This window comes from Jaculus jaculus, chromosome 1 (genome assembly GCF_020740685.1).
Source record: "Jaculus jaculus isolate mJacJac1 chromosome 1, mJacJac1.mat.Y.cur, whole genome shotgun sequence".
Classification (NCBI taxonomy): Eukaryota; Metazoa; Chordata; class Mammalia; order Rodentia; family Dipodidae; genus Jaculus; species Jaculus jaculus.
This window is the reverse complement of record NC_059102.1, coordinates 51729569-51751918: the sequence shown is the minus strand read 5'-3', so window position 1 is coordinate 51751918 and position 22350 is coordinate 51729569. Positions and strand designations below refer to the sequence as shown.

General features: G+C 37.8%; 1 protein-coding gene across 1 annotated transcript in view; it reads right to left on the bottom strand.

Annotated features, from left to right (window-relative positions):
* Nucleotides 1-22350, bottom strand: part of Kiaa2026 (KIAA2026 ortholog) — a 110648-nt gene that overhangs the window by 40583 nt on the left and 47715 nt on the right. The window contains exon 3 of the mRNA XM_004653181.3: nucleotides 12021-13438. Coding sequence (XP_004653238.2) covers nucleotides 12021-13438 — 1418 coding nt within the window. The remainder of the gene's footprint in view (nucleotides 1-12020; nucleotides 13439-22350) is intronic.

Below are 22350 nucleotides of genomic sequence, written 5' to 3'. Positions count from 1 at the left end.
ATGATTTATCTTCTTTCCTATGTTGTGAGTTACTGATGACAAATAACATTATTCACTTCATATTCAGCACACAATAAGTTCCAAGAAATGAGCCTTAAATACAACAACTCCACTTTTCATCAGAAATTCTGCCAGTATAGGGATAGGAAAAAAGAGGCAGAAATTACTTATGATTCTGTACATCCCTTGAGCTTTTTTTTTTTTAATATAGTGAAGACAACACTGAAATGGTTTTAAATAATTCACACTGTTTTTCAGTACTGGGAATAGAAATCAGGGCCTCATGTGTGCTAGGCACTGAATTATAACTCCAACCTTTTCTTAATTTTGAAATATTGGTTTTGATAGGTTTTACGTGTTGGTTTCAAACTTGTGATCCTTTGGCATCAGTCTTCCTAGTAGGTGGGATTACAAATATATATCAACATGCCTGGCTTAATTTATACTATTTACCAAAGTTTCACAAATGACCTAATGGTCATCATAGAAGTCTAACATTTATTGGGATTTTATTACCAATTATAGTAAGCCAGATACTTACTAAAGTGATTTATATAAATTAACCCATTTAACATTCAAAGCACTGAAGAGGCTAGGAAGATAGTTCAATGGGTAGAGTGCTTATCTTATACCTAGACTCAAGTTTGCTCCATAGTACCATGTAAAATGACAGGTGTGTCAGAAAACATCTATAGTCTCAGTGCTCAGGAGGCAGAAAGGAAGAGGCAGCCGCCTCACTGGCAAGCTCCAAGCTAATAAAAATGATCCTAGCCGGGCGTGGTGGCGCACGCCTTTAATCCCAGCACTCGGGAGGCAGAGGTAGGAGAATCGCCATGAGTTTGAGGCCACCCTGAAACTACATAGTGAGTTCCAGGTCAGCCTGGGCTAGAGTGAGACCCTACCTCGAAAAATCAAAAAAAAGATCCTATCTCAAAAAGAGGTGGAGCTGAAGTGATGGGGCTCATCAGTTAAAGGTGCATGCTTGCAAAGCCTGACAGCACAGGTTTGATTCCCCAGTCCCCACATAAAGCCAGATGCACAAAATGACACGTGCATCTAGATTTCATTTTCAGTGGCAGGAGGCCCTGGTGTGCCTATGTTCTCTCTCTGTATGTCTGCTTCTTTCTCTCTCAAATAAAGAAATAAAATAAGAAGTGCAATTTTTCAAAAATAATAAAATGGAAGATAAATGGAAAGAAAAAGAGGTGGACTGCATTCCTAAGAATAATATTCCAGGTTGTCCACTGGTCTCTTCATGTGCCCATACATATATGTGCACACGCAAAGAAAAAACATCAACTGAAGGTAAGGAAATTAATATCCTATTTTTTGGTTATTATTTATTTATTTATTTGAGATCGACAGAAAGAGAGAGAAAGAGGCAGATAGACAGAGACAGAAAATGGGCACACCAGGGGCCCCAGCGACTGCAAACGAACTCCAGGTGCATTCGACCCCTTGTGCATCTGGCTAACGTGGGTCCTGGGGAATCGAGCTTCAAACCGAGGTCCTTAGGCTTCACAGGCAAGCACTTAACCACTAAGCAATCTCTCCAGACCAATATCCTATGTTTTATTGTACATAAGTAAATACCAAAAGGATAAATTAACTTGCTTAAGTGTCAGTAAGTAAGCACCACAGCCAGAAATTCTAACTCCAAAGTTCAAGCTCCTTCTATTATGCAATTCTATTTCACAAATATTACAGTTATCACTTATTGATTCTCACCATGTGCCAGACTCTACACATGCAAGGTTTTATACATTTGCTATTCCAATTTAGCAAGGTAAGTACAACAGTACAGAGAGTTTAAAAATAATATATTTATTTACTTTTTGAAAGAGAGGAAGGGGGGGTGGGAGAGAATGGGTGTGCCAGGGCCTCTAGCCATTGCAAATGAACTCCAGATGCATGTATCATCTTGTGCATCTGGCTTACATGGGTATTGGGGAGTTGAATCTGGGTCCTTCAGCTTTGCAGGCAGGTGCCTTAGTCACTAAGCCATCTCCCCAGCTCAAGTTAAGAGAAATTAATGGAGAATTTGTAGCTACTAAACGCAGAAGTAGATACTTGAGAACAGATTTTTCTTGCTTCACAGCTATGCTGTTTGAAGGTAAAATACTACATTGTTTCAACCTTTCTGCAGAGACAACATCTGCTTTTTAAAATATTTTATTTTTATTTATTAATTTATTTGACAGAGAAAGAGGGAGATGAGAATGGGCACACCAGGGCCTCTAAGTTCTGCAAACAAACCCAGAGACATGCACCCCCTTGTACATCTGGCAAACGTAGGTCCTGGGGAATTGAACCTGGGTCCTTTGGCTTTGCAGGTCAATGCCTTAACCACTAAGCAGTCCCTATAGCCCTTCTTCTTCTTCTTCTTCTTTTTTTTAAGGTAAGGTCTTGTTCTAGCTCAGGCTGACTTGCAATTCACTATATAGTCTCAGGCTGACCTTGAACTCACAGCAATACCTATGGCTTCAGAGTGCTCAGATTGAAAGTATATACCACCACATTCAGCAAAAATCTGCTTTCAACTGACTTCAGATTCTTTCTTTTTAAATTAGGGGAGGGAGAGAGAATTTGCACATCAGGACCTACATCAACTGCAATCCTACTCCAGATGCATGTGCCACCTTATGCATGCATCAGCTAATGTGTCTGGCTTACATGGAATCTGGGAGTAGAACATGGGTCCTTAGGCTTTGCAGGCAAGTACCTCTAAACCATCTCACCAACCTGACTTCAGACTATTTTTGATTAAGGTTACAAGATTTCTATTTTCATTGTTAAAGTTTCATGTCTAAGTTACCTTTTCATTGCTGGGACAAAACAATTGACCAAAAGCACTTACAGGAGGAAAGTATGAACTTTTGGCTTACAGTCTTAAGGGGAAGCTCCATGACAGAGGGGAAAGGATGGCATGAGCAGAGGCTGGACATCACCTCTTATACCACACCAGAACAGTGAGCCCAGTTCCAGCAAGGGAGAGGTGGCTGTAATACTCTTAAGCCCACCCTCAACAACACAGCTCCTCTAGCAAGGCTCCTCCTCCCAAACTGCCATTAGCTGGGGACCAAGCATTCAAAACACACAAGTATATGGGGGACACCTCATCCAAACCACCACACTTACTGAGGGTGGTGTAGAATCTCAAAACACTTTTAGTATTGCCTCATCCTTTGTTAAAATCCATGCTGTATTTTGTGTGTAGGTTTGTTCATGTGTATGGGTTCACATATGTATGTATGGGTGGCCTAAATTGCTCTCCACCATATTCCTTGAGACAAGATCCCTTGCTGAACTTTTAGAGGTTGTGGATTCAGCTAGACAGTAAGCCTTGGGGGTATGAGTGCCTCTGCCTCCCTAGTGGTAGGAGCACAGGGCAGACCATCATGCCCAGCATTATATGTGGTACTGGGTATCCTCATGCTTGTATGGCAAGTACTTTATCCACTGAGCCATCTCTCAGACCCTGTGCTTATGTTTTAAAAAATGTTTTCTTAAGCTATTTATTTGTGTGTGTGTACTGATGCACCAGGGTCTCTTACTACTGCAAGTAAATGCCAAATGGTTGTACAACTTCTTGCTCTGGCCTTATATGGGTGAATGGGGAATTCAACCTGAGATATCAGGCTTTGCAAGTAAGCACCTTTAACCACTGAGCCAGCCACTAGACATTAATTTTTTTAATGAAGCATAGGTTATTACAAAAAAAATACAGCAGTTATTTGGGTTTATTTGGAGGTTCTAACAAGGGAATGAAGGTATCTGTATACCCATGACAGAAGAAAAGTCTATCAAGTGAAAGTTGTTCTCTTTCACTGAGTGGGCAGCTTCATGAGGTGTGTGTGTAAATACATACACACATACACACACACACACACACACACACACACACACACACACACACGGTGAAGAGGGAGGAAGAAGCACTTTCCTGGCCAGTCAGATAAGACAAATAAATCCTGGCCAATTAATGGAGTGAAAGATGTTATAGCTAGCACCTTCACTCTAATTACTGGATAGTTTGTTTTGACTTCAGGACTAGACAGTAGTCATATACTAGTCAAGTTACATACTGCCCCCCAGTGGGCATTCTTCTCATTGCTTGAGTATACCCTGGGCCTTTTACTGTCCTAAACTTACCTGGTCCTATAAAACATATTAAAAATTCAGACCTAAGAGCTGGGTGTGGTGCCACATGCCTTTAATCCTAGCACTTGTGAGGCAGAGGTAGGAGGATGGCTGTGAGTTTGAGACCACACTGAGACTACATAGTGAATTCCAGGTCAGCCTGGGCTAGAGTGAAACCCTACCACAAAAAAAAAAAAAAAAAAAAAAAAAATCCCAGCACTTTGGAGGCAGAGGTAGGAGGACTGCCATGAGTTCAAGGCCACCCTGAGAGTACATAGTGAATTTCAGGTCAGTAGTGAGCTAGAATGAGACCCTACCTTGGGAAAAAAAAAAAAAAAACAAAAAAAAAACAACTTAGACCTAGGAGTATGTGGAATTCAGAAGTTAATTTAAAACATAGGCATAGTTGCAACAATGATGTTTTAGTATTGACCACTCACTGTTGGGCTAAACCAGTCACAGACAGAAAGTGTCAATTTGTGCTTGGAAAATGCATAAGAAAATTTTAATAAACCTAATAATAAAACTATGTAATTAATGTTACAAGAACATACCTAATGAAGCACTGCACTATGTTGAGAACAATTTAAGAAATCATTCTCAATCTGAGACAGAAATTATAACTGAAAACATATATTATCCTCTAACTGAGGCACAAAACCCTAAACCTTTGTAATCTAGAACTGGAACTGAGTCACATCCCCAAACTCTTTTTTGGAGTTTTTATGATGATCAAATAAAGTAATGTACAAAGGCTAGAATGGTGCATGGCATAAACTAAGCTTTATATGAATATCAGTTCTTTTAGAAGAAAATTCAAAGGGACTGAAAAAATATAAAGGCATGGGGCCAGGGATGTTGCTCAGTGCTGCATAAGTTCCTGAGTTACATTCCTTACATTGCAATTTCAAAAAAAATTTTGTTTATTTTTATTTATTTATTCATTTGAGAATGACAGAGAGAAAAAGAGGCAGAGAGAAGAAGAGAGAGAATGGGCGCACCAGGGCCTCCAGCCACTGCAAATGAACTCCAGATATGTGCACCCCCTTGTGCATCTGGCTACAGTAGGTCCTGGGGAATCAAGCCTCAAACTGGGGTCCTTAGGCTTCACAGGCAAGCACTTAACTGCTAATCCATCTCTCCAGCCCCAATTTTTATTTTATCTTTTTTAAAAAAAGATTTTTATTTATTTATTTGAGAGTGACAGAAAGAGAAAGAGGCAGATAGAGAGTGAGAGAGAGAATGGGCGCACCAGGGCTTCCAGCCACTGCAAACGAACTCCAGACGTGTGCGTCCCCTTGTGCATCTGGCTAATGTGGGTCCTGGGGAACCGAGCCTCGAACCGGGGTCCTTAGGCTTCACAGGCAAGCGCTTAACTGCTACACCATCTCTCCAGCCCTATTTTATCTTAATGACAAGAAGTAGAGTTTTTTTTTTTTTATCTTCATATGATCTTAGAATCTCCTGTTCATGTTCTAAGTAAACTTTTCCAGGAAGATGCATATAATTAAGTTCTAAGTGCTACCAACATAGAACACTACAGACTTTTCACAAATATTATCCTGAAAGTATTCAAATATTACATTATTTTTAAATCTTTTTCTATAAAACTGTTCGTTGCTTTTTAAACATCTATCTTATATCAAGCTCGTTCATTTGTACTGATCTCCTGACTCACTTCTTTAAACTAATAGCATTTGCCTAACATCTCTCCAAACTGGCATACTCTCATCAAACAGCTTGTAACACTTAACTTTCCATGAAAGATTTTTATTGTACTACTTTTTTAGTAACAACTTCCTTAATTTTAACTACATGTTTTGCTCATATTATTCATCACTTTCAGCTTTCATCGCTTCAGTTCCCATTATTCTTAAATTTTCAGTGTCAGGGATGGGATCTTCCAGTGAGTTGTTGGCGAGGGAGGTCCCTGATACCCCCAAAACATTACAGGCCATTGGCGAGGTCCTTGGTTTCCCACCAGGAATAGATGGTAAGACCCTATTGCTGAAGACTCCACGTACTTGGACTATAAGGTTACTGAGAAACCCTAATGGAGCTGAGCTGAAAACCTATTCCATCTAGACCAGCTGACAAAAAGCTGGAAAAAGCCATGCTGCATGCTGTTCAATGGGTGCAAGATAAATCATCAGTGAAGATACTCAACAGTAGACACTACAAGCCTTATACTTGGCCAGCCAAGCCAAATGAGCCAATAGGTGCAACAGTGGCACATCTGTTAAGGGGAAAGGAAACCAATCACCCTCTAATTTGACTGGGTGCCTGCTCCATGGAAGGGAATATATCACTGACACTGAAAACCTACAACAGGGGTAGTTATGAGCCCTAGGGGTGTAATGTTTGCTGGTATCTGGCTAAATGTATATACTATGTTCACCAAACTGCCCAGTAAGCATTTCTCTTCATGTTCATACCTATATATTAATGCTACTCTCACTTTTGGTTAAAAAACCTTCTCTTTTCAGATGGCAGTGACCTTAGGATGACTCTGAAGGCAGCATGGTACTAAAAAGTGACAGAGGAGTTCTCAGCACTGTAATATCTCTATCACACCCTCCAAGGCTCAGGGTTCATTGTGGAAGAGGTGGCGGAAAGAATGCAAGAGCCAAAGGAAGGGTAAGAGTCCTTACAATGTGCTCCTCCAGAAACAAAATGGCTTAGATATCCATGGCCTCACAGTGCCTGACACAAGACCATTATAATAGGAGGAAAAGATGATGACATCAAAACAAAAGAGAGACTGATTGAGAGGGGGAAGGGGTATGATGGAGAGTGGAGTTTCAAAGGGGAAAGTGGGGTGAGGGAGGGAATTACCATGGGATATTGTTTACAATTATAGAAGTTGTCAATAAAAATTTTTTAAAAATGGGGCTAGGAGAGATGGCTTAGTGGTTTAAAATGCTTGCTTGCAAAGCCTACCAGCCTGGGTTTGATTCTCCAGTTCCAATACATAAAGCTGGATGCACAAAGTGGCACATGTTTCTGGAGTCCATTTGCAGCCCTGGTGTCTCTTTCTCTCTCCACCTTTCTCTCTAGTAAATAAATAAAAATATTAAAAAATAAAACAGGGCTGGAGAGATGGCTTAGCAGTTAAGCGCTTGCCTGTGAAGCCTAAGGACCCCGGTTCGAGGCTCGGTTCCCCAGGTCCCACGTTAGCCAGATGCACAAGGGGGCGCACGCGTCTGGAGTTTGTTTACAGAGGCTGGAAGCCCTGGAGCGCCCATTCTCTCTCTCTCCCTCTATCTGTCTTTCTCTCTGTGTCTGTCGCTCTCAAATAAATAAATAAAAAATGAACAAAAAATATTAAAAAAAAATAAAATAAAACAAACTGGCTGAAAATAATGGCTACTTGAAAGGAAAAAACTCATTTAAACTGAACTGGTAGGGAAAGTACTACTTAATGCATCAATGAACAGATGTTTAATTACTGAATTAAATTATTTTTGTCTGTTTTTTTCAGGCTTTATTCAAAGTCTCCTAAATTTTTTAAATTTCTAAATAATTTTAGTTAAGTATTTGCTTCATATAATCTATAATAATACTGAAACAATCAAAATGCCTACTAAAGAGGTTCAGTCAATAAATTGCAAAATAAACAAATACACTTATGATGTAGCAAAGCAAACTATAAAGTGGTATATACCATTTGTTTCTATTAAAAAATATATATATAGGGGGCTGGAGATATGGCTTAGTGACACTTGCCTGCAAAGCCTAAGAACTCATGTTTGAATCTCCAGGTCCCATGTAAGCCAGACACACACTGATGCAAGCACACAATATCGTACAGGTGTACAGGGGGTGCATGCATCTGGAGTGCATTTGCAGTGACTGAAGGCCCAGGCACACCCATTCTCTCTCTCTGCCTCTTTCTCTTTCAAAATAAATAGATAAATATTATATATGTGTGTGTGTGTGTGTGTGTGTGTGTGTGTGTGTGTATATATATATATATACACACACACACACACACACACACACACATATATATATATCCTTGAAACAGTAACTAATGATCAATACTAAGAGGCTCATCTTATTCCTGGGCAAAGCATATTATATATGTTCACATATTTATCCAATGAGTCCTAGATGTGTCAGTAATGATGGTAAGTGGTAGGGATACAAAGCTAGAAACAATTCTTTAGTCCTCAGAGATATTATAGAACAGAAGGGAGAGACTAATCAAAATATCTCACAAATAGCCAGGCATGGTGGCTCACACTTTTAATTCCAGCACATGGGAGGCAGAGGTAGGAGGATCACTGTGAGTTCAAGGACACCTTGAGACTACATAGTGAATTACAGGTCAGCCTGGGCTAGAGCAAGACCCTACTTCGAAAAATCTAAAAAAACAAAAACAAACAAAAAAATCCTTCAAATGAATGGGACTAGAGTAATTGTGAAGAAGTGTCTGGTGTTTACCTAGAAAGATAATGGGAGGCTTCTTAAAGGAATTGGTAAAAAAAAAAGAATGAGAATTAGGTGATGAGGAAAATGACTACTCCTTCTGCTTTTCTCTGTGTTATAATGAACTCTTTTTGCAAAAATAAATAAATAAAAAAGGTTCTGAACAATTTTTTTTTCTTTAAATAGGTGTGCCAGACCTCCAGCCACTGCAAATGAACTCCAAAAACGTGCGCCCCCTTGTGCAGCTGGCTAACGTGGGTTCTGGGAATTGAATCTGGGTCCTTTGGCTTTGCAGGCAAATGCATTAACTGCTAAGCCATCCCTCCAGCCCCCTGAACACTTTTTTACTCTGGACTTTTCCTCTTAAAAAGTTATTTCTAGGGCTAGAGAGAGATATCTGCCACAAGTATCTGCTTCTGAGGGGTTCAAGCTAAGGTATACATGGTTGAACAGCAAGCACTTTATCCACTGAGCCATTTCCCTAGCCCTTGTTTTATAGTTTGTTAATTTTTATTTCATCTAGTCTGAACTGTGTATTTTCTGTAGAAATCACTAGTGATTATAGGGGTCTCCCAAGCCCTACTTAGGATGTTACTTGATAATACTATATACATTGAAATATTATATACATTACAATCTAAAATTATAAGATTTCTAAATTTCAAAACCAATCTGGTATGATCTTATGTAAGAAGAAAGCTTAAATCTACAACCATGGAGCTCACTTCAAGAAAGTGTTAGATAGCCAGGTATGGTGGTGCATGCGTTTAATCCCAGCACTTGAGAGGCAGAGGTAGGAGGATCACTGTGACTTCTAGGCCACCTTAAGACTATATAGTGACTTCCAGGTCAGCCTGAGCTAGAGACCCTACTTGGAAAGACCAAAAAAGAAAACACTGGTTAGAACAGGCTCAAAATTAACCATAAAAGGCCGCAACAGGTCACTTCAACATACCCACCAAGAAATGGAGGACAAGTGGCCTGAAAACAATATAAAGCAAATGTTTTGTCACAATATTTAATGTAACACTGTTATAATGAGAAAAAGGGAATTGGCCTATGCTAACCCAATATTAAAAAGATAAAGAATCTACCTGCCATATCTATTACTCAGTAGCATTTGATTTTTAGAATTTGCACTGAGTATAAAATGAGAAAACACACCGTTAAGTGTATTTTTCCTCCTGTTTTTTGAATATAAGCCTTCTCACTCCAACTAAACAGGTTCAGAAAGATCTACAAGTACTTTTTCAATTTGTCTTCCAAGTGTTTTCATTTACTTTTAGAAAAGTGAACATGAAATGAACATAAATTTTCTGTCTCTAAGCATCCTAAATTTAAAAGAAACATTATTTGCTTGCAATATAAATTCCTTTCAATCCATTTTTCTTTAGTTTTATTCTACTATTGTATACTTTGAAAAAGAAACTATATTAGTATGTGTTTATTTTTTATAGTTATTTGTTTGAGAGAGAGAAAGAGAGCAAGAGTAAGCGAGCAAGAAAATGGGCATGCCAGGGCCTCCAGCCACTACAAACCAAGTCCAGAAACATGTGCGACCTTGTGCATCTGGTTTATGTGTGTTTTGGAGAATCGAACCTGGGTCTTTTGGCTTCATAGCCAAGTGCCTAAACCACTAAGCCATCTCTCCAGTTCTGTATTTTATTTTATAAACTACCATAAATTATAATTATTTCTGAACACATATACAGCAGTTTCATTTATGTTAAAAATGGTGTTAATAAAATACTGTATGTTTCCAAATAAAAAATATTTCACAGCTAACATTATATAAACCTAATAAGGTTAAAGAGATGGGTTAGTGGTTAAGGTGCTTGCCTGAAAAGCCAAAGGACCCAGGTTTGAGTCCCCAGTACTTATGTAAAACCAGATGCACAAGGTGACACATGCATCTGGAGTGTTTGCAGTAGCTAGAGGTCCTGGCATACCCATTCTCCCTCCCTCCTTCCCTCCCCCCTGCCTGCCTGCCTCCCTCCCTCCCTCCCTCCCTCCCTCTCTTCCCCCCCCCCCCCCTCTCTCTCTCTCTCTCTCTCTCTCTCTCTCTCTCTCTCTCTCTATATATATATATATATATATATATATATATATATCCCCCTCAAATAAATGAAATATTGAAGAAAAAAGATGTTTTTAAAAAAACTAATGGATCGTACACTGTCAAAGCTTTATTTCTGAAAGTTATTTTAAAAATAATTAGTTCAATGTGGACTACTTTAAAACTTCCAGTCCCACAAATTATTCCTGGTTCTGACTGTAAACATTATTTCTCTTTTTAAAATTTTTATTATTTATTTATTTACTTGAGAGACAGACAGGATGAGGCAGATAGGGAGGAAGAGAGAATGGGCACACCAGGGCCTCTAGCCTCTGCAAAGGAACTCCAGGTGCATGTGCCCCCTTTTGCATCTGGCTTATGTGGGTCCTGGGGAATCAAACCAGGGTCCTTAGGTTTCGCAGTCAAACACCTTAACAACTAAGCCATTTCCTCAGACCATTATATTATTTCTTTATCAATATTTCATTACACACGTTTTACAACACTGAGTTGAATGCACCTGATGATTTAAATAACCTGTATTACAATGTCAGTTCTGTCAGCCAAACAAAAGTGCACTAGCTCATTAAAAATTCATTAGAAAATTTCTGTCAAATTTTAATTAACTTTGCTACTGAGGAAAGGAATAAAAATCTGAAATCCATAATGATGATAAACCACAATTCGTTTTAGTAAACAATTTTAATTTTTTCAATTAAGCAATTTTTATAAAGGTGAATAAAATAGACCATATGCATTTGCCTTGCCTACCACTGAGTTGACCACAGGAAAAGTAAAAAGCAATGGAGCCATTAAAAACAGAGCGATCAACTTCAAAAGACTTAACAAGACTTTCATTGCTTAAATAGGCTGCTGAAAGATACACAGGGTATTTAAATTTCGTGAAAGACAAACCTGTGAATCCTTTTACACTAATATGCTTTGTACATTATTTGTTGATATAATTTCCTTATTTTTTCTCAATATAAAATATATACTGAAAATAGATTTCTAAAAAATATGTGAAATGGAGAATAAACTGAGACTCAGATAATATAACTATCTTAGATTTGCACTATCTTTACCTCTGAACAGAAACAAAACTATTAAGTGATAAAAAGGCATTACTTACAGAGAAAAATGTAAAAATATAATGTCCAAGCATGTTTAACTGAGTCGAATTCAAATGTATTGCAACAGTATTTTTGTTATAATATAAAATCTCTCCTGTTGAGTTTTTTAATGGTGCAAAGTAAAACTTGACCTTTATACACATAAGTATACATACGAACTGCATTCTGTCAATTCTACCAATGTTTCTGTAATGCACAATTGAAAAAAAAACCTTAAGACTATACTTAAATGTGATTTTTACCCATCCATGTTAGCTTACCAGATTTGTGCTTCTTGTGTTTTGCTTTCTTTTTGATGATCAATAATTTATTCTGGATCTCAGGTTTGTAAGACTTGAAAGCAAGAGAATGAAGACTTTCACGCTTTCTTTGTAAATTTTCATTCAAAACATCTTTTAATTTCTTTTTTTTCTTTTTCTTCTTTTTTGCCCTCATTTTAGTTAGTTTGAGTTTCTTATGACTCTGCAGTGACTGCTCTAATAGTATATCTCTTACAACTTTGTGGCAGTTAATTTCTGGATGATCAGCATGACTTCCATTTATGTGAATTTGGCAAGATTTTAGAGTATTCTCTTTTAATGGACTGGGTTCGATCTTTATTCTGGAAGCTTCCCCATATTTTTCCTGATTTTCTATAAACCTTATTTCGCCTGGACTGAGTGGCTCTCCAAAGTCAGTAACTTCTCCTGGACTTCCTGGTTTCTCCACATTTTCTTTACAACAATCAGTTTTTTCAATTTCACAGGGCCTATGAATTTTAATTTCACAGCTGGATTTCACTTCCATTTCAACAGAGATGTCATGATTATCAAAGTTCATTTTAGTAGGGCAACAAACTGGATCCAAATTAATTTCCTGCTCTTTCTTGAAGGCAGAGGGCACACCTTCTCTATTACATCTATGTTCTCCATTGCTTGTATTAACATAGTCACACTTAAATTTCTCCAGTTTAATCCGAGGTACTCTTTGTACTTTAATGGGTGGAATTGGAAATTCTGGGGCCTGAAAAGGTCTTTGTTTATAAATCCGTACATCTGCACCACAGAATTGTGGAAAATGTACGTAAGCATTCTCCAGATAATCATAACCAAGGATAACTTCCCTACACTCATGAATAGGCTGCCCAAGAACAGCATCTTGAACTTCTTTTTGTGTTTCATACACAAAGTCACAAAGACCTTTAAGTAACCACACTTTTTGGTAGAAAGGTAGTTCGTGAAAAGGTTTTTCTTCCAATGGATTCACTTCTCCAAGAACTTTAAAAAACTGAGGACACAAGCCAAGTTTCTCAGCGCAGTTTCCAGGGTTTTCAGTCTGTCCTACAGTAGTGTACCACTGCTGCACTTTCTGTCTCAGTGCTGATTCCCAGGTCCTGTAAGGCAAAGTAGGTCTTCGATGTAAGGTAGGTCTGCGATGGGGAGGGCTTAGTAAAGAAGTCATTATTTTTGACAGAAAAGCATTACATTGAGGCATCAGAAGACAACGTTCCAACTCATAAAAGACTATTTCTGGCAAATTTAGAATTTGCTGGGCTAAACAGAGAAAATGTCCAATAGCTGGAATTTCCCACATGTTTTCCATACAAGTCGGAGCAGCTTGAGCTAGAAGTTTTCTTTCCCACTCTTCTACTTCTTTTTGGCAAGCTTCTTCTGCTTCTTTTCTTTCCTGCTCCCGAAGCCTAAACAAAATAAATTATACTATGATCATTTAAAGAACAGAATACCATAAACACTGAATTTTAGGGGCATATATGTCTTTAATTGGGAAATTAGGCTCTTTTAGTTTCTATAGTATACAAAGTACCCCATAAATGAAAAGTATATTTTTCCCCTAATATGTGGAAATAAATACATTCTTTCAACCTCAGTTTTAGTGACAGAGAATTCTAGTCACTGACATTAATATCTTTAAGGTAAAAATCCTTAACTTACAATGTATAATAGCTTCATTTAATAAATAAAAACATAGTGGAATTTGATTATAGTTTTTTTCCTATATTATGACTTTGAAAGAGCTGTAGAAAAGTTTACATTTTTCACTACATTATTTTACTTATAGAAACTTACAGTACAAGGGGGATGGAGAGGTGGCTTAGTGGTTAAGGCATTTACCTGTGAAGCCTAAAGACCCAGGTTCAACTCCCCAGTACCCATGTAAACCAGATGCACATGGTGATGCATGTGTCTGGAGTTTGTTTGCAGTGGCCAGAGGCCCTGGTGTGCCTATTCTCTATCTGCCTTTTTCTCTCTCTCTCTTAAATAAGTAAAAATAAAACATAAAAAAGTGAGTTTTAGTAAGAAAATAATTTAATACAAGCAAAAGTTATCTATTTGTCAATGTTAAATGGAGTTATTTTAGATAAGAAAGACAAAGCTATCAAGAAATTATTATTACTAAGACAAAAAATGGGTCAAAATATTCATTAATATATAAATGGATGAAGAAAATATGAGGTAGGGGTGTGTGTGCACTTGCATGTAATGGTCCCAGTCTATTGGTCTGAATATTTCCAAGTTATGACAGAGACAGAGGGAATCCAAGCAAAGGTGCACAGATTCTCTGAACTGAGAATTTCAGAGAAATCAGGGCAGCAAGAGTCTGCAGAACATAGAACCAATGAGAAAGCTACATAAGAAGAGCATCACAGATATGCAGGGGATCCCTGAGTATTCACAGTACTGATTAGGACATACACAAGGAGACAATTCAAGGTTAACTGGAAGAAAACCATACATAAGATTAGAAAACATACTGCATGAATCTTCACAAGTGACACTAAAAAATGAAGACATACACTTCACAGGGTAATGGTTAAAATATTTAGCAAGGCCTTGCTCTGCTGGTACAGAATAATTAGAACTAAGCTAAGAATTGCTCTGAATCCAAATAATGAATCAGAGAGTCAGGTTAGGACTTAGTGGTTAAGGCACTTGCCTGTAAAGCCCAAAGACCCAGGCTTGATTCTCTAGTACTCATGTAAAGGCAGATGCACGAGGTGATGCAAGTGTCTGGAGTTGGTTTGCAGTGACAAGAGGCCCTGGAGCACCCATTTCTCATTCTCTATCTGTCTCTTTCTCCCCACCATCAAATAAACAAATAAACAAAACATTTTAAAAAAATTCTGGGTAGCCACAAATGACAAATGTCACTGCTTATTTTTTGTGTTAGAAAATTTGAAAGTAGGGCCAGAGAGATGGCTTAGTGGTTAAGGTGCCTGCAAAGCCTAAGGACCCATGTTCAACTCCCCAGAACCAAGCCAGATGCACACACATCTGGAGTTCATTTGCAATGGCATACCCATTTTCTCTACTTCTCAAATAAAAAATTCTTTAAAAAAATTTGAAAGTAAATCAATTACAAAGTCAGCTTTTATTTTACAAAAGTGTACAAATTCATTTTAATTTCAGTGATTTCCAAATTTATAAAGCATTAGTATGTTTATTAAAGTATATGAAATATAGAATATTAAAACCTACATAGGGCTGGAGAGATGGCTCATTGCTTGCAAGCCTGACAGCCTGGGTTTAATTCCCCAGCGCCCACATAAAGCCAGATGCACAAAGTGTTGCATGCATTTGAAGTTTGTTTGCAGTGGGAGAAGGCCCTGGCATGCCAATACTTTCTCTGACTCTATCTCCCTCTCTCTGTTAAATAACTAAATAATTTTTTTAAAAAGATACATATTACTTCTGGTAACTCAAACAATTTTCTAAAAAGCGACAGTGAATATATCTAGTATTTAATACAATTAAAGTATCAAAACTACTACTTAATGTCATATTCTAAGCCCAGTGTGGTGGTACATGCCTATAATCCTAGGAGATAGGAAGTATAGGCAGGAAGATGAGAAGTTTAAGGCATCCTCAGTTATACAGTGAATTTGAGACCAGCCTGAAGTATATGAGATCTTAACTAAAAAAGACCAAAAAAAAAAAAAAAAACCCAAACAAAAAATAAAAACACATTATAGACTACCATAATTTGTGTAAAGAGATCCAATATCTAGTCATAATCAATTTAATTTTACTAAGTCTAGTGATGGCTTAGTGGTTAACCACACTTGCTTGTAAAGCCTGATGGCCTGGGCTCAATTCCCTAGTACCTATGTAAAGCCAGTCCAGACGCAAAAAGTGGCACATGCATCTGGAGTTCATTTTCAGTAGCAATGGGTCCAGGCATACCTATTCCCTCTTTCTCTCTCAAATAATAATAATTTTTTTCCTTAATGGTTCAAAGTCACTATTATACATAGAATAGAGTGATTACGATTAGCTCAAAAGATTATTCTAACAACTATAAATTAACCAGCTCTAATTCAATTGTCTTTTTTTTTTTTTTTTTCAAGGCAGGCTGACCTGGAATTCACTATGTAGTCTCTCAGGTTGGCTTCAAACTCATAATAATCCTCCTACCTCTGCCTCCCAAGTGCTGGGATCAAAGGTGTGTGCCACCACCCCTGGTTCTAATTGTCTATATTTTTGACTTACAGTGTTGCTATAGGGTTGAAGTCAGGGAAAGAAGTCCAGAATCACAAACATGAAGGAGAAAATTATCTAAGCAAGAGATAAGGAGAAGCCAAAAGATGAAAACAGAGTCTGACAAACTATATGAAGCCATTAAAGATTCTGTGTGTGTGCAAGAAAGAGAGAGAGGGTGGGGGGAGAGGGAGAGGGAGAGGGAGAGAGTGACTGAGTGTGTGTGTATGTGTGTGTGTGTTTGGGGTGGGTAGATAATGGAATAAGTGATAAAATCATATTTGTATTTGGAAAAGTTCATGCTATTTTTAATATGAAAACATAGCGGAATGAGGCAAGCATGGATCCTGTTAAACCAGTAAAGGAAAAATGAACTGGATGGAGGCAGAAGAGAGAAGTATATGCATGCAAAGGACATTTGGGAAATAAAGTATCAGAACTTGGGGGTGGATATGATATGTATATGCAAGGAAATAGGTATCAAGAATGAATCCCAGATTTCTACCCTGAATAATCTATAGATGGCTGTACCATCTACCAAGGAAAGAAATCCTGCAGTAATACTGAGAGTTATGGAGAAAGTTCATAATTAAGTTTAGATGTGATCAAAATACCCTATCTTTTTTTAGGGGGGGTTGGTTTTGGTTTTTCCAGGTAGGGTCTCACTCTAGCACAGGCTGACCTGGAATTCACTCTGTATTTTCAGAGTAGCCTCGAACTCTCAGCGATCCTCCTACCTCTGCCTCCTGAGTGCTGGAATTAAAGGTGTATGCCACCAAGCCTGGCTACTTTTGATTGCCTGGCTATCTTTTGATTGCCTCTCAATTCACTTTCACCCTTCACTGTATAGCTCTGTATCAATAGGCAACCTTATCCTTTAGCTTCCCTTGAGATCAGTCAATGGAGACCCATGGGAGTTGTCAGATAGAAAGAGGAAAGAAGAGTATTTTATTCCTTTGGCATACTCTTGGCTTAGACTGAGTCTTCCAATGAGAGACATCCTTACAAAACAGTTTTCTTACCTTTCTCCTTGGTACCATAAACTAGTCCATCTGTCCTGGTTATAGATTTCCTCTTAAAACTCCACTAATTCTAAATCCTTTTAAAATAAACCCTCCTAGAATGATCCTAATCTGAATGGGTCACAGATTTCCTGGCGTATGAAAAATAGTGATACTGGGCTGGAGAGATAGCTTAGCATGTAAGGCGTTTGCCTACAAAGCCAAAGGACCCAGGTTCAATTCCCCAGGACCCATGTAAGCCCCAGATGCAGAAGGGGGCGCAAATATCTGAAGTTCCTCTGCAGTGGCTAGAGGCTGTGGCACTCCCATTCCATTTCTCTCTCAAGTAAATAATAAATAAAATACATTTTAAAATAGTGATACTGACACTCAAAATCCATCCAGAGAAGATATGAAGTAGGCAATTATATATGAAACATCAAATGTGAAATTTGGACAACTTTGGATTCTTTTGCATATGAGGGTAAATACAATTATTTATAAAGAAAGTACAACATGAAAAAAGAAGAGGCATTAGCATAAAAACTTAAGGGAGGGCAATACCTAGGGCACTTAAAAAGCAGATGGAATTGAAACACAGGATAACAATGATTTGAATTACAAAATTCAAAGATGCAAGTTCTGTCATACTTTGTATAGAAAATACACAATGGTAATGACTTCATCAATATAATGTCCTCAGAACTCTAAGATCCCATTATTTGGTAATATATCACAGAACATTAAAGTATTTGCCATGATCTATATATCTATTTCTATTCTTGAAAGACACAGATAAGAATGCTTACTATAACATTCTGACATAATGAAGCACTATAAATAATCCAGTGTCTGATTTAAAAAAAAAAAAATTACTGGGCATGGGGCTTGGGATATAGCTCAGTTCCTAACATTCATGAAATACCCTAGGTCTGTCCCCAACATCATGACATACATCTGTAATCCTAGCAGTTGGGATATAGAGGTAGGAGAACCAACAAAAAGTTTAAGGCCTGCCTCAGCTAAACAGTATGTTAGAGGTCAGTGCTGGATACATGAGGTCATGTCTTTTAAAAAAAAAAAAACTTACTAGGCATGTCACAAAGCATGAATATAAAACAAAATCAAAAGGAAAATCACTTGCCAGAACTAGAAAAAACAAAGTTAGCAGATAACAAAGTTAGAACATAAAAACATACACACATTGATGAGAAAATGAAGATAGATATACAAATGTTTACGGACATATACAACTAAATATAAAATGTAGATGCAAAGGTATTCACTGTGAGGTCATGAATGTACTGGTCAGTTCAAGTACAGAGGAAACACCTTGCCACAGGAGAAACCCTTATTTCTCACAAGTCTTAAAATTTCAATGTGGAGTCGGGCATGGTAGCACATGCCTTTAATCCCAGCACTTGGGAGGCAGAGGTAGAAGGATTACTGTGAGTTCAAGACCACCCTGAGACTATATAGTGAATTCCAGGTCAGCCTGAGTTAAGAGTGAAACCTTACCTTGAAAAACAAAACAAAACAAAAATTCAGTGTGGAACCTGTACCAGGGTGACAGAGATAGACACTGAGGATACTCAAAACATACCAAAGCTGAAATCTAGACATTGCTGAGACCACCACCAAAGTAGACTTAAAATACACCCACCATGGCTCAGAGGGGGTAGAAAGATTATAAGAGCCACAGGGTAGGGAGGAATATCCAGAGGTATTGATCCCACCTACACTGACTGACTGCTGCTCTCAGAACTTATAACCCACAACCCCATGGTGAATACCAGCAATCCCACTGAGGAGGGATCACAGTGCAATGGGGGCAGAGAGGAGGGAAATGTGTTACTAACACATGATGTCTCCAAAGTTTCTTCTTAATAAAAAAAAAGAAAAAACTCTAAAAAATGAAAATTATTTTTATCCATGTTGAGAACAGCATTATTTAAATAGTTTAAGGCATGGAGCCAATCCAAATATATCTACTGACTGATGAAAGGTTAAAAATAATTTGCTATTGGCAAGGGGGGTGGCTTAGTGGTTAAGGTGTTTGCCTGCAAAGCCAAAGGACCCCAGTTCAACTCTCCAGGACTCACGTAAACCAGATGCACAAGGGGGCACATGCATCTAGACAGAGTTCGTTTGCAGTGGCTAGAGGCCCTGGTGTGCCCCTTCTCTCCCCGCTTCTGCCTCTTTCTCTCTCTCAAATAAATAAATAAAATATATTTAAAAATAATTTGCTATCAACATACAATGTGATATGATTCAATATGAAAAACGAAGAAAATCTCAAGAAAAAAATTTAGTGTAGGAACTTGGCAGATTTTATTGTGTGGCAGGCTAGCATAGGAAAAGAAATCTGTTCCATTGCTTCCTGTATCTTGGGGGTATTGAGACAGGTCCTACTGACTGAGAGTGAGCTACTCTGGGGAACCAAAAACAAGTGACAATTAAAGGAGCCCAGAGACAGCCTGCCACAGTGTCTGGTTAGAATGATAGGCTGATCATGAGAGGAAGCTGTTGAGAGTGGGAGGATCAAACACAGACCCAGTTAAAAATTTAGGCAATATACATCTCAGTCCTTGGTGGGTCCACCCTGTGTAGTGAGGAGAAGACTCACTGGATGTGGATTATTGGGGCAACTGAGAAATTGAGAGTTCTGGTTTAATGGATGGCAACTGCTCAGACTTTGGGGCTACAGGATGTCATATGTTGCTGGGTATGTTTGAGAGCTCTGACTCAAGGTTTGGACTCTCTTTCCTGAACCATGGTTTTCTGCTGTGACTAAAAGCACTGAAACTGGTACATTTATTTCTCATTTAGTTCTCTCTTTCCAGTGTAGAATTTAATACTCTGTTGGTTTCTCAATTATCTGCATTAGGGGAGTAGACCTCAAGGGTATGGATGTTTGTTGCACTTGGGTGCAGAGAGGTAGCCTCTGGAAGGAGTGGGAAACTGTCTGACTCTCAGGCCACAAAGCTCACTGGATCCATCAGAAGCTCCAAGTAGACAAAGGAGGGAAGTTTACTGATGTTGATTACTGGCCTTTGGCCCAGTAGGAACAAAAGGAAAAATAAGCAACTCCAGCTATATATAACCTATGATCCCCTACTTGATGTCTTCTAATATTAGAAAATTCTGAAATATGTTCCTCCTGCATTTTGTCTTAAAAAACTTTTTCTATATTTTAGTATTATTTTATTTTTTAAAAATTCATGTTTTTAGCCAGGCGTGGTGCTGCATGCCTTTAATCCCAGCACTCATGACATAGAGGTAGAAGGATCACTGTGAGTTCATGACTAACCAGAGTCTACATAGTGAATTCCAGGTCAGCTGGGCTAAAACAAGACCCTTCCTCAAAAAAAAAAATCATGTTTTTATTTTTATCTAAGTTTATATACAAACCTTTTCTGTATTTTGTAACTGAGTCTTTACTATCCCTTGCTCTTTTCCTATTCTTCATATTATTTTCCTTCATTTTCTCTTATTTAACCTCATTTCTTTCCCCTTCCTCTGATCTTTCTTTCATTCTTTTATTATCATTTTCTATTAATTTTCATTTCATAGTTTTTGTAGATTATTTTCTATACTTTTCTATGATTATTGGGTTTTTAAAAACTGATTTTATTGTACTTGGCTTGTTTTGGTGGTGGTGCTACTCTCATTTGTTACCCCTTGCTGGGGGTAACAGGGATTGCACTCTCAAGCAGAAGTCATAAAAAACTGAAAGAGATAGCTATAGCAAGAGATGAATAAAATAGCATAGAATCATAATATGAAACAGCAAGTCAACATGATTCCTCCAAAAAAATTGTAACTCTTTATTTAACAGAATGCAAACATACTAGAATGGCTCCAAAGAATTCAAAAAAAGTAAAATGATCAATAACCTCAAAGAGGACGCAAATAAACACATGAATGAAGTAAAGAAGTTAATTTACTATCTGTACAAGAAGGCTAGGCACATGCTTATAATCCTAATCTGGAAAGCAGTGGTAGGAGGATCAGGAGTTCAAGGTCAATCTGAGCTATTATGAGACTCCATTTCAAAATAAAAAATAAAGCAATAACAACAAAAACTGAAGAGAAATTCAAGAAGTTGGAGGAGAAATCCCACAGAGCTAAGTGATTCAGGAAAACAAACAGACAAAAGTATCAGAAATAATGGAAAAGTTCAGTAAGTCAAATAAAAAATTCAGCGGAAAGTATAATACAGCAGGTCAGGTAGAAGAAAGACTATCAGGAATTGAAGATGAAGTTGAGGAATTGTTATATTCACATAGTAATCAAAGGAAATAAGCAGTCATGATCACAATATTCTAATCCCGAGACATGATTAAGACATGAACATGTGATATAAATGAGAGAACTGAGATATAGACTAAAAAAAAACTTAATTCAATCAAGTTGTAGGAGAAAATTTGTCAAATCTAGTGAAATAAATGGACATTGATTTGGAGAAGTCATTTAGAACACCAAAAAGACATAACCAGAAAAGTGCCTTCCCACATCAAATTACAGTTAAAAGAACACAAAACAAAGAATACTGAAAGCTGCTAGAGAAAAGTATCAACTTAATGACAAAGGCAAATTTATCAGGGTAATAGCTGACCTCTCAGCAGGAACCCTAAAGACCAAAAACAACAGTGACTGATGTATTTCAAACTCTGAAACAAAACAAACAACAACTCAAATGAGAATACTATATCTCACAAAGTTATCCTTTAAAAATTAGGGAGAGGGCTGAGATGGCTCAGTAGTTAAAGGCACTTGCTTGCAAAGTCTATCAGACCAGGTTTGATTCCCTAGTATCTGCATAAGGTCCATCACACAAAGTAGCACATGCATCTGGGGATCATGGGTACCCTTATGCTGACTCTAATAAATTAATAAATAATATTTTATAAAAATAAATATTAAGCAGAAATAAAGATCAAACAATAAGCATAACCATAAACAATTCATTATCACTATCAGTAAGCCAGCAGTGCAGAAAACAGTTAAAAGGTATACTATTAAAGAAGAGGAAGTCCAAGTGGGTGGCATCAACACCATACCTTTAAGAATAGGTATCATCCAGAACCCCACAAAAGAATACTGAAGAGGGC